The sequence below is a fragment of the Barbatula barbatula genome (genome assembly GCF_947034865.1).
Source record: "Barbatula barbatula genome assembly, chromosome: 12".
In the NCBI taxonomy this organism is placed as follows: Eukaryota; Metazoa; Chordata; class Actinopteri; order Cypriniformes; family Nemacheilidae; genus Barbatula; species Barbatula barbatula.
In genome coordinates, this window is record NC_136775.1 from 13569644 (window position 1) to 13583496 (window position 13853).

The 13853-nt window shown below is 38.6% G+C and overlaps 2 protein-coding genes across 2 annotated transcripts; one reads left to right on the top strand and one right to left on the bottom strand.

Annotated features, from left to right (window-relative positions):
- Positions 1 to 1018: 1018 nt before the first annotated feature.
- Positions 1019 to 8989, top strand: LOC306901338 (AP-4 complex accessory subunit RUSC1-like; the record flags this gene model as incomplete). The annotated part of the gene is made up of 8 exons (XM_079469017.1): positions 1019 to 1610; positions 2455 to 2531; positions 3205 to 3379; positions 4191 to 4296; positions 4389 to 4435; positions 4879 to 5647; positions 5744 to 5890; positions 5996 to 8989. 8 exons carry the CDS (start codon positions 1019 to 1021, stop codon positions 6159 to 6161), a joined length of 2079 nt encoding a protein of 692 aa, XP_079325143.1. The 3' UTR covers positions 6162 to 8989.
- A 1295-nt stretch (positions 8990 to 10284) lies between these two features.
- On the bottom strand, positions 10285 to 13504 carry trim109 (tripartite motif containing 109; the record flags this gene model as incomplete). The annotated part of the gene is made up of 6 exons (XM_079469061.1): positions 10285 to 10790; positions 11004 to 11119; positions 11197 to 11288; positions 11514 to 11747; positions 12818 to 12913; positions 13049 to 13504. The coding sequence occupies 6 exons, from the start codon at positions 13502 to 13504 to the stop codon at positions 10285 to 10287; spliced, it is 1500 nt and encodes a 499-aa protein (XP_079325187.1).
- Positions 13505 to 13853: the final 349 nt, after the last annotated feature.

Below are 13853 nucleotides of genomic sequence, written 5' to 3' on the forward strand. Positions count from 1 at the left end.
GGATAGTTCCCCCATATTTATAAAATTTATAAAATATTATAAATGTTATAATATTTTATTTTCCCTCATGTTGTTCAAAACCTGTATTTTTTATGCTTACTTTTGGGCAGCACTAAAGAAAATATTTTGAGATGTGACTGGTTTTGTGTCCATACAATGGAAGTCATTGGAGGCAAATGTTGTTTGTTTACCAACGTTCTTCAAAATATATTGTTTTTGTGTTCTTCGGAGCAAAGTCATAAAGGTTTGAGATGACGAAGAACCTTGATTGTTGGGTGAATTGGTCCTTTTTTCACACATCACTGTTAATTTTGAACCCTGGTTCATGTTTTTTAGTTAAGACTCAGAAACTACTCTATACTTACAGAATATTGAATGTTTGAGGAAACTCTCTGTCATCTGTTTTGGATTCATGTTTACATAAATGCATTCTTTCTTCTTCAAAATGACACTAACATTTTCTCCATTATCTCTTTTTCTCTCTCTTTCTCTCTCACTGTTTGCTGTGTTGTCATTTCACCCATCCTTTCCATTCTAATCTTCTCCATTTGCAATTCTTCTTTCCCTTACCCATAATCGCTTTTGCGCACTTTCTCCTGTTAAAGTGTCCTCACCTCCCCTCTCTCTGTCCACATCTTACTCCCTGACCTCACCTTATTACCTGCACTCGGCTCCCTTGTCACAAGCCTCACAGTTTTACCACACTGACTCTAACAGAGATCATGACATGCCCCCAAGGGGGGATTCCATGAACATATCAAAACCATCATGCATAAATTCCACCTTTGACCCTAGTAGAAAATATATCGACTATACTGATTCCCTTTACTGGCCTGATTCAGATAACAATGCATTTTTCACATATAACCGTGCAAATGATCCCAATGCTTACATTGATTCGTTGTACCATGAATGCAACCATGCAAATAGCTTTATAGGTTCTTTATACCTATATGAGCATGATTCAGAGGACAAGAAAACCAACTTTTATTCTGTGTATAACAGTGAACTGGATACAATGAAAAACGAAGATTCGCTTTATTTCGATGAAAAATACTCAAGAAACACCCTGAAGCTTTTCACTGACACTGAACCACCAACCACCAACACTACCACACTCACAGAGGGCGACATAACTCCATATAAGAACATTGACATGCAAAGCTACATAACAATGCGAAACCTCAAAAATCAGAGTTACGCAAACAACAACACTAACAAAGACTCTCAGTTGGATTTGCCCTCAGAGCCAGCTTACTCATATTCCGATCACAACAGCAATGAATCGGCAACACAAATCAAGCAAGACATTTTATCTTTTCCTGCCTACTACCTATATCATCCCAAAAACTGCCCTCTGCATAAAGGTGAACCTCCACGGCTGTCCCCCGTCGGGGCACTCTCTCCTCCATACCGATCCGGACCTCCCGTTCCCGGCACAGATGTTGCCCATCTCTGTTCACCCCTCTTTCCTCGAAGTCACACCCTTCCCGCCCTTGCCGTCCCCCTTTATTACCCCTACCTTTACACCCCTCCTGTTCAAGCTCCTCTGAGGGAGCCATCGGTCCCCATACTTCACTCTCAGCAGACTCCTCCACCACATACTTTGAGTAAGAGATCAGTACATCTGTTCAGTCTCATCTCGCTCACTTCTCCATCTTCCTCCACTCTTTTTGATAATACAGCAACATGTTTGTTTGTTGGTTTGTCTCCATTCAGAGATTTTGTTGGCTGTGGATATTGCAGCACTGACAGAGTGGAATTTGTTGAATGTTGCATGAAGATATTTTGTAGTGATTATACGATTTATTTCATGTTATTTTCTTTACTGTCACTGTCAAACTGTTAATGTTCCTGTTTGTTTGCTTGTGTTCTTTTTAAAGTTATGTAGATTAAATATGTATTTCCCTTACTTACCTTTTCTTTTTTCACTTCGTGTTTATGGCATTACAAGATTTCTGTTTTAACAGGGTTTGGTGTTTCTTTTTAATGCTGCCTGGCATGTTTTGTTCTTCACTTACCGTTGGTTTCATGCATGTGGCAAATCCAACTGTACCAATCGAAATTGACTCATGTAAAATGAGTCTAATTTATTCATTAATATCTGTATCAGATATCAGTCTATAGACTACTACTGTTGCTACTGTCTGCATTGGATAGTTCAACAATATGTAAGGTAATACAATATCATCAGTTCATCGAGTTTCTGACCCCACCTTTTTATCCCCAATCACCGCAGCTGTTCGCAGCTTCTCATTTGCTGGCTCTGAGCAGAAAAACTTGGCCTGGATGGGAGATGAGGGAAGGCCCTCAGTGAGAACTAAAGGGCTGTCTTCTGCGTGCCTGCAAGAAAAGAGAAGTAAAATATCACATACCTTTTTTTATCAGATTCATATGTAGCTTTAATTCATATTTGTAAAACAATACTGTTATTTTTGTGTTTTTGTCGTACAGCTCTTGTCAGTTCAGTCAGTTTGGCAGTGGAGGCTATTTTGGCTCAGTTCAATTCATCTAGGACCCTTGTGCAGAAGGTTCGTCCTTTGCTTTCAAACTTGCCATCCTAAATTTTATTCTGACCAAAATCTGATTTTTTGTTCAAATGTTTGTTTCAAACCACATCCCTAAGATAAGTCGTTTTTTATTATGTGGAGGGTGTCCCATTTCGACTTATTTGTTTTAATAGAACGTCTATTGCAATCGTGTTAATGCTTTCATTACCACATAGCTAGAAATAAATACACATCAGACTGGTCTGATAGAACAGATTAAGTTTTGTTACTTGTCCTAAAGACTAGATTTGTCCTAAAGACTGGAACAAACCTTTGACATCTCTCTCATGCTATGAACATTCCCATTAAACACATCCTTAAAGAGAATGAATGAACAATTCAAGCCTGTTTTGTCCTTCTGTCTTTCTCCATGCCATGTTCATACACTTGGCTTATATCTTCTTTCTTTCTTCAGTTTCACACAGTAGATAAGGTACTTCAAAGTTCATATTGTAAACATGAGCTTTGTCAATAACTTATTTGCCTAACTTCATGCACCTTTTCTGTTTTTCTATCTCCTATTTATGCTTTCACTCTATCATTCTTTAAAACTACATATATTGGGTTCTTCTGTCTTGTATTCTTTTTCCATTGCTTTGCACATTTTCTATCTCTTGTCTATCCTCCATCGCCCTTTCTTGACCTTTGTTTACAGGCTCTCTCTGGAGACAGCAGTGTAAATCCCTCTCTGGGTCGGCTGGTACTGCAGTGCCTTTGCCCAGCACTGCGCAGCCTGCTCTGTGACGGACTCAAGCCCCATCAGAGTGACCTTATTGCAGGCAGAAGGCCGAATTCACCGTGGGCATTGGTTCAGGCCTCCACCAAACCAGGTAAAAGACACGTGGACCTCCATAACTGACAGAAGAAAAACAATTACCTTACCTGATCATGTCATATTTGATTTCCTAAAACCTATGGCCCATATACACCATGTGCTCGACATTTTGTGTCAAAAACAGCTCTTTGCCTTGCCAGATCACTTGTGTGATTGTGTGGTTTTTCTTGATGCAATAGAAGAAGGTGTTTTTGTCTGAATGGTTCCATAAATAACCTTTAACATCCGAAGAGCCTTTCTGTTTCACAATAGGATCTTTGTGGCGTTCTTCAGATTAGTAGTTTAGAAAGAGATGGTTCTTTATGTCTTTAACTGAATGGTTCTTGGTGGAACCCAAAATAGTTCTATGGCATCACTGTGAAACACATTTTTTCAAGAGTGTATGGACTAAAAGCATCAGTCACCATTCACTGCCACTGTATAAAAAGATGCAAAGGAATGCGATGAAAGTAAATGGTGACTGATGATACTAGGAGCATTCTACCTATTGTGTTAAATGAAAGAAAGTCCTAGGTTTAAAACAACACATATGATGATATGATTTATTTTTGAGTGATGTATCACTTTAATGACAGGTATGAGGTGTTTCATTTCACTGTTTCTCAATGCTTTGCTCTCCTCTCTCTATCCATCTCCTTTGTTTTGTTTCTTTATTTTTCTTTCCTGGAACTCTAAATCCCTGCAGTATTGACTCATCCATCTGTGTCATGCTTCCCATCTTGTAACATTCTTCAGTTTCTCCCTCAATTCTCTGCCTCCCATATTCATCTGAGACATTAAAATATATTTATATGGTGGTTGTCTAGGCCCAAGCACACAGGCTTTGCACAGCCTTCAGGCTAAAGTAGCAGGGCTTCCCCAGCTTAAGCACAGCAGACACAGGTTCAACGCCTTCCTGTTTGGTCTTCTCAAGTAAGCCACAGCCTTCCTCATTTTACCTAAAGTAATGATGTCTTTGACAACGTGCCTTTAATCTTTTCCTGTTCTTTAACACTGTCACACAGTAACAAGCTCCTGGATTACTGGCTTTCACATCTGCAGTCTTGCTGTGGTAGGTTTCGTCATGTCATTTACATTGATTTTACATTTACATTTGTACAATTTACATTTATGCAGAAGCTTTTATCTGACTTCACCCCGAAATGAAAATTCTGTCATAATTTTCTCACCTTTTGACATTTCAAACCTCTATGGCTTTCTTTCTTCTGCAAAACACAGAAGATATTTTGAAGAATGTTGGTACCAAAAACACCCTTTGACTTGCATTGGTTTTGTTGCAAGTCAATGGGGACCAACAGTTTTTGGTTACCAACACTCTTTAAAATATCGTATTTTATGTTTTGCACAAGAAAGAAAGTAATAGATTTAAAATGAAAACAGAGTGAGTAAATAAGGACAGAATTTTTATTTTGGGACATTTTATTAGTTTGTGTGCTCGGCTTAGACTATTTTCTGCTGTTTTCTGTCAATAACATCTGCCATTCTCTCCTGCAGATGTGTTGGAGACGTTTTATCGCCCTATGTCCTTCATGCGCCTATCACTCACTTCCTGCAAGCCTGTTTTCGAAGAGCTTCTTCTTCTTCTACAGCCTCTCTCTCTTCTAACCTTCAACCTCGATTTGCTGTTTCAGCATCACCACCTTGACCCCGCCTCCCCGACTCTCACTCCAGCCAGCCACAGCTCCGTTATACGTAGTCCACCAAATGAAAACTTCAGCTTCTACTTGTCCCCAAAGGGGCTTTTCCAAGGCAGCGACCATCAACTTGGAAGCATATTAAAGCAAGATCACAGTGGCTTGAATCCCAACGCAGGCCTCACAAGCCTGTCTAGTCATGCTCTTGACATGTTTGAAGAATCAACCTGTCAGAATCCATTTTTGGGTGCCACCAAAGAAGAAGCCAGTTCGCCTTTAACGTGGTTGAAGGGAAATGAGGTGTCAGGTATTCTTGCAAGCGTTGGGAGTGGAGCGAGTCTTTCTCAGCAGGCAGGCCAGGCTCTTCAGCAGGGCTGGGGGGCAGTAATGCGTTTGGGGGAACGCTTGGGGCAAAACTTTGGTTTGGCCGCGTCCAGCTCCTCAGAATGTGTTAAAGATCCATTGGATGACCAGAATACTGGCTTCCTACTGCATCGGAAAAGTCCAGTTGAAAACAGACATCAACCAAGAGAAGAACTTTCCTTGTGGGATCGAGAAACGGCTGTTCCATGGAACTTGGGAAGGCTTTTTGGAGCTTCAAAGAGCCCCAACAACCCACCAACAAGCAGGTTGGATTATACTTTTGTGTGTTGTAGAAGTGTTTCGTGTCAAATGTGTATTTGTAGTGTCCTTTCTTGATACTTCATACTGATTTTCAAACACAGGCGGCCATCTCAGTGGCTTTCACCTGGGGCATCTGTCCTTACCCGGATAGTGAATCTTGGCCAGGATTCTCTGTCTGAGAAAAGTGAGGTGCAAAAAGATGAAAATTGCTCAAGCAAGGAAACCAGAGATCAGCCGAGGCCCCTGAGGTAAAGTTTCCCAAAAATGTTGAATTGTTATGTTTGTGCGAATTGTCCTTTATGTTTCAAAACTCAAATGCTGATTTTCTAACCTGTTGTTTTGTGATTTGTCAGGGTGGTCAGAACTCTGTGTGATTACACAGGCACCGGGGCAGAGCTAAGCTTCAGGAAAGGGGAGGAGCTTGTTCTGTTAGGAGGCGTGGACCATGACTGGATAAAGTGTCTTCAAGGTGACAAAGATGGCCTGGTTCCCATTAGTTATGCTTCACTTGTGATGTGACTTATCCTTATTTCTGCTTGTATGTGTGTGTGAATATCAAGGGATATAGACTAATGAATATGGAAAAAGAAACCGTGTGTGTAGTAATTAGTAGCAGTGTTTTGTGTTTATCCGTTTATCTATAAGCCTTGTTGCCTGGTTTGTGATGTCTAACTATTTTCCGTGATATACAGACATTATAAATTACTGTATAAATGCTAAATATATCCTTATATATTTACCATAGACTTTACAAAGATAGATAGACAGATAAACAAGATGTTAAGGTAATTAAATGAGTATAAAAGCATCATATTGTATTTATTATTAGGTGTTAGCCTGCCATAACAAAAAAGATTTAAACGCTCAGCACAGTTATCAAAATACTCATACTCATCTACTCACTAAACAATATAACATTTCATTACCTCAAATATAATATGTAACCAATATTCTTATGGAGCTTTTTGGTTCTGCAAAAAACTGTGCAAAAAGAGAAACCCATTTTTTTATCATATACCATAAGCCCATATTTTGGACTTTAGGGCGGTATTAGTGACTACAATATCTACAAAAAATTTGATTTAAATAAATTGTTTGGTTTTGTTAAATATAATGAGCTAGCCAATCAAAAAAAGGAAACGCTTGACAAAACAGACCAAGAAAGAAGTGTTGATGTTGTCTAAAGATGCCTAAAAAAAGAAAAAAAGTCTTTCACTTTTGAAATATCCCATTGGCATAGCATTGTAATTTCATTATTATAATTGCTGTAATTCTCAATGGTAACAGTAAAGTATATTAGAGTAGTGTGTAGATCATTTTACTTTTCTTACAGTGTGATGCTAATGTGTACGATCTGTATCACCATGAGCTTGATAGTGATGACTATGCATAATCTGTACTGTAATATTTATTAGGCTTGTTGCTGGAGAAACTATACTGTATATGATTGATAGTGATACCATTACTGAGTTTCCTTTCGATTGGATATTATGTGTTGGTCAAACGCTTTGAATCAGAGTTTTACATATTGAACTTGCATGAATGTGTATGAATGTGTCTAGAAGTTGTAGTTAATCATCCATACAACCTGCCTTTACATTTTTGAGCATGCATGGGTACATTCACTCAAAATCCCCACACTATGGGCCAGAAGTGTAGTAGAAAAGATCATTTGAGTTTGACCCTAATACACTGTTTTACACATTCACGTGTAATATGGATACTTGTGTCACACTCCTGACTTTAACAATATCTTGACACAAACATTGAGAAACTCAATTGAACGCGGAAGAGAAGTATGCATACTAGGCTGCTGTGTTATACAGCCATTGACAAGTTGAACAGCTGTATCAAGAGAGCTGAAAAAAGTGTGTCAGACTGCATGAAACACTTTAGAAAAACGCGTTATCCCCTACTGAGGAACCTTCTGCTCTATTGCAACCAATAGCTGAAAAGCAGTGTGCTACAATGTCATCTCATAAAAACAACTAAGCATTCACAGCACTATATGTTTGATGGATGAAAGTTGAATCTAAATCTCATGTTTTCACGTAATCTATGCCATTTATCAAGATACATCAAGTGTCATTTGGTACATTGCTGCATAGTGTAAGTGGCATTTTAGAACATGTGCGACAGAACTGGTTGTAAGGTTATTGCCTGAATCCTAATGTACCTGTTTTAAAATGTAAGTTCAATAGTCTTTATTATATGTTCAAGAGTGCATTTGTGGTGGCAAGAGAGATTTCTAATAGGCTGGTATAGTCGTACCTCACAGGGCAAACTGCAATCATGCACGAGAAATTAATTTTTATTAACGTATTATACTTGACTGCTATGATTATTATTATTTGGTAGCTTATATGTTATTAATAAACGTGTACAGCTTAGTCTTGTTTTGGGTTGGCAATCATTTTTTTCAAGTTATCCATTTGGCAAAATCACAAGATATGCACAAAGCAGATGACTTTTACCTCCACTGAAATTTATTCAAAGTAGTATACACATTCACATGCTGGCAATGCATTTTCTATAAGCTTATGAACCTACTGTAATCCAACGTAGAGAATACAGTGATTTCACACAAAACATACAAAATGTGAATGTCTGTCAGCAACATGACGGATTCATAAGTGGGAGATTTGAAAGCTTTTTGTTATTTTTCAAGCTTGACAGACCCAATTTTAACATTTGAAACAAGGAGGTTACGGCTCAACCATAACCATTTTGCGATCAAACAGTAATATAAAGACAGTGAAAAGGAAGGAAAGGTTATTGCCTACATCTGTAAGTCGTATAAATAAATATAGAATTTATAGAATTCACTGATGTAAGGAAATGCTGATGTTTAAAATTGTGCTGTTTGGAAGACTGACCGACATGTTACCATTAAGTTGTACGTTTGTGTAAGTGCCCACTCATACAATGTGTTGTCATTTTGCCAAGTTGTTAACTCATTCAAATTTTTAAGAGATTGTCGTAATTATTATTATTGATCATTGTCATGTGACGATGTGGATTAACAGTTGTGAATTCTACTTTGCATTACCTTTGATTTGGAGAAAGAAACCCGAAGAAAGAAAGTTGTTACGCAGTATATAGTGCATTTATTCTTTGTGGTATATTATATCAAATGATCTGCTTTCTGTCTGTTTCTCTTGTCTGTCTCTCTATCTATCTCTTTTTGTGTGTGAGCATACTTTTGTGTGGTTATGAGTTGCGTAGCTCTGTGTGGTATTGCCCATTGCTGGTATTACATTTAAACATAATCTTTACTGTACCATCTCCTGAGTTTTCCAGTTCCCTGTGAATCAGCTCTATGCATGTTAGTGTTTGTAAATAAACCCAATAAAATATAAAAAACTAAATAAATTGTTTTGTGCCGAAGTATCTCTGTGAGACGTGGCCACAGGATATACAGTGTTGTCAAAGGACATATCATAGCATGTTAAGATCTCGCTTAATGGGATGGTTCACCAAAAAAAGTGATTTACTCACCCTCATGTCACTCTAACCTTTATGACTAAAGGCCATTGCACACTGAGTCAGAAATTTGCGTCCGAAATTTCCCCACATTCAAAAAATAAATACAACCACAAGTTGTGTCGATCACATTTACAGACTGCCTCCAATATTTTCAATCGTCATAAAAAACAATTCCGACTGGGTTCGATTTTCTGCGTTTTTCGCATCCGTAGCAAATTCTAGCAATCATTTTGTGAGGCTTTAATTGAGAGACACCATTCAAACGAGCGCCAAATTAAAAAAATGCATACGGAAATTTCAGACTGTATTTGGAGAGACCATAACACAAAAGAAATATTTTGAAGAATGCTGGTAACCAAACAACATTGGATCCCATTAACTTCTATTATATGGTCACAAAACCACTAAGAAAGTTCTCAAAATATCTTCTTTTGTTTTGCAGAAAAAGAGTCATACAGGTTTTGAATGACATGAGGATGAATAAATGATGACAGAATTTTTATTTGGGGTTACCTATCCCACATGTATGAAACTTGATCATTAAGATTATAATCAAACTCTGAAGGTAAACATTTTGTTTAATAAATAATTGACAAAGATTTGAATAAGAAATTTTGACCACATAAAACACAGACTTTTCAACTCTAAATATCATATTTTTTCCAAAATATTTCATATTATTTCAGAAGTAAATGTGTCCATCCTCAGTGTGGACAATATTACTAAACTCAAGCTCAAACTTAAGGTATGAAGGTATAAAAGCACAAATGGTCTGAGAAATAAGTTAAACACATTGGGTGTGGGAATACAAAAGCCTTTTCTCTCTACCTCTAGAAGCATAAAGACGATATTTTGAAGAATGTTGATAACCAAACAATTTCACTTCTATTGTATGGACACAAGACCAATGCAAGTCAATGGATACCGCGTTGTTACCAACATTCTTCAAAATATCTTCTTCGTGTTCTAGAAAGACGTCATTCCGGTTTTAAATGACAAGTGGGTGAGTAAATGATGACTGAATTTTCTTTTTTGGGTGAACTGTCCCTTAAAGAAGATCAATAGATCAATATTTTATTACTAGATCTGGTTCACACTCTCTAATCTCTGCTAACTACACCATTGTAATCACATCTGTAATTGTTTCCCATATGGATCAGTTCCAGCTAACAGTTAGTGGATCAGCATTCTTCCCAGCAAGATAAGCTCCTGGAGAGAGACTGAGCGAGTACGGTATGGCGCAAGGGTACGTGGAGGTGTGCAGTAAAGTCATATCATCTGCATTATAGAAGCACACCTGACACCTGTCACAGTCCAGGTACAACCCTATCCTTCGTGGTTTCACGGTGAGATCTATCTCGTTCACTGTGTCATACTCTTTGATGCTGTATCCTTGGTCATGCTTAAGGTGAAGTCCAATGTCCTTGTTTAAGTTACTTATACATCCGCCATCGAAGCCCACGCTCCAGTCTATCTTTCCTCCTACGTCCACCTCCCAGTAATGTTGTCCTGACTGGAAGGTCTTGTGGGTCCGGGCCACTGGTCTATAGTCTTTATGGCGCAAGAAAATCCCCTTTTTAGATGTGCGGCTGATGCAGCGTCCATCGGTGGAGACCCGCAGGTATGGGTCATGACAGTCATGTATGACATTATGATCAGGGACTATGATCGATAAACCGAAAAAAAGAGTTGATATATAAAATGTTAATAAAGCAGTGCTCCAGGAGAAGCATTGTAAATTCAGAATAGAAGTCAGCAACAAGTCAAGTAATAAACAATTATGCTTATTAAGTATTATTTCAATAAACCAAAAAAGCACACAAAAACGTTACTTAAAAGTTTTCTATATGATATACTAACAACTGATGTTCTCACCCGGTTTGATAGTCCCCAGCATCTCCCTCCACACAATAAACTGCAAGTGAGTTTCACGAAGGCCAAGAAACAGAGAATTTGGTATCACGTTAACATCTTTCACTGCTGATTTGAACCTACAACGCAGATGATGATGATGTAAACTCACTGATATTTGCAATGTGGCAATTCATCCCGTTTTTTCAGTACTCACTGTGTTATTTGAGAAACATTTTCATAATTTTCACTGCAGTTTTCTTTGTCTTTCATCTCTTCAACAAATTCCTCCCCTTTCTCAGTCCACCACTATAGAAAAAGACAGAATAGTTTCAATATAGTTGAAACTGCCGTATGAATAAGCCAGTGAACATTTACATGTATTAAGTAACTTTTTTCTGAATTAATATGTATTGCAAAATTGTGCTATAAAAATAAAATGTAGACATATTTACTTTTTCTGATGTTTACGTTTCATTGTGTTTTACTGATTTGGCTTTTGTACAAACTGTAGTAAATTTAATTGGTTTGAACCTGCAGAAATCCGTCCGGATGATCCGTCTCTAAAACCGAGTGTAAAATTCCTTCCTTCTCTCTTCCATCGTTCAGTGTCTCCTCAATTTCTGTTCTGTTTGTCTTCATCTTTTCCACCAAATCCTTCTCTTCTTTCTCCAGCAGTTTCTTCACTTCATCTTCTTTTTTCTTCAAGAGCAGGTGCATCTCCTCAAACTGAGCAGAGATCTGGGCAGAGAGCTGTGTGGATCTCTCCTGTAAAAATACACGTTGCAGGTCAGGAGGTTGTCAGAATAAAATCTTTCGTGCTTAAGCTACGGAAAGTAAACAAAGTTTGTTGTACATTATACAATAATAATAGAGTGTAAATGATTGCATTTATTAAAATGATTCAATAGATTTCAATTCATAGAGAATGTGAAGCTGACGTGATGCTCTATGTTGCAGTGGCGCCACCATGGGAGGATCATACTCCACTACTATAATTGTTTTGATATGTACCGTTACTTGTTTTGTATGATATATGGAGAAATCGGAAGTGAAACAATCATTACACTGAACGGCTCTTTGTAATGCTATTGCAGTTTTTAACAAAGAAAGATAGACCTGCCATAGTTATATTACCTTATCGCACAGGAAAAACAAAACACTGCATTGAACGCACTAGCAGCGATCCTCCCAAGATGGCGCAACATTCAACACGGCGTGCCGTAGCTTCACATTCTCTATTGGGACAATAAAGACCTCCCTCCTAACCCTAACCTTACCATGCACGTATTATTGAACACCTGTTAGCCATTTTTCAAGTATTTTCTTCATTTAGATGAAAATAAATGCCCGTAGAGGCTGATATGTGAAGAGTGAGTTTGGCAAAAGGCAGATTCGAACCTGCGTCAATAACGGTTTCAAAACAACTAGTCACACGTTTTCCTACTAAACTTTTAAAGCTGCAGGTAAACGGTGTTGTTTTTACTCAAGCTTTTTCTGGGGGAGGGCGCACACCCACATTTTGGGTTCTTCCGACACCCATGACAACATTTATAGACCTGAAAATGAAAACACTGGCTATGTGGTGCTATCAAAACATTATGTTTGAATGTGCATTCTTACCAGCCTGACATGATCTGGGGACGGAAATATGTGTTTACTAACCAATAACAAAAAGGAGCTTGTTTCTGGAAACATCAGTACCTCACTAGTGGTGATGCTTGTGCAGAAAAATCACATGCATCAAGTCTTTATGAAATATGAAGAACGGGATAGTGACTTGGTGGATCAACTGTTTCACTTTTATATGTACAGTAGCCTATTGTATTTCTCTTCACCTCAGTTTTAGAGATCTCATTGGTCTGTTTCTTGATGAGAGCCTCCAGGTCTTCATTCTCCTTTGATACGAAACTTAGAGGTTCTAATAACAAATTCTGCAAGACACAGGAAAGACATGTTTGTGTATCCTATTTCACACATTGTCGATGTGTAATTTTAAATAAAAACCAAACAGAGACTTCTAGGAGCCCGGATTTCTGATTCATAAAGATTCATAAGGCTTCACTGACCTTCCTGGGCTCCGCTGCCTCCTCCACAGGTTTGAACTTGTGTCCCTGATGTTTCTCACAATCCCTACAGATTAGACACACCAATTTCTGATCAGTCTCACAGAACAGCCTGAGTCTCTCTTTATGATCGGAGCACACCAGCTTCTCAGGTTCCTCAAACACGCTCACAGCACCACGGTGCGCTCCAGAAGCAGCCAGGTTGCTGGCCCTCTGGGCTTGTTGTTCGGTCAGATGTTCCCGCACCGCGTCCACCATATTCCGTAGGACCCGGTTGGATCGGAGATCCCACATGGTGTAGGGTCTGCGACATTCTGGACACAATCTCAGCCGGGTGCTGTGGGAATGATTGCTGATACACTGTCTGCAGAACGTGTGGTCACACAGCAAGCTCACTGGATCTGTGAAATCCCCCAAACACACAGAGCATTGAATCTGTTTGGACAGACGGATATCCATTGCTCTCGTAAAGCCTATACGGCTATATCGTTATATAAAAGTTGGTTGTATCCACGCTGAAAGAATGCCGCTTCTGCCCCCTGTCACAGAGGGTTAAGATATGAGGTGTTGTCCCAACAGCTGTGCTTCAGCCTTTCAGACAAATGACAACACATGTCTACCACATGTGTGCTGTGACGGGGGTGTTTTGGAACTCATCCCCTGCCCATACTTGACTAACACATGTCTTACTGTTCTAAATAAAGGAAGCCATTTGACTCCCAACACTGATGAACTTCCCCATATAAATCATGCCACATGCCATCCTGATCAACCCTTTTACATTTCAGATTTCTACTAAGAATGCAGA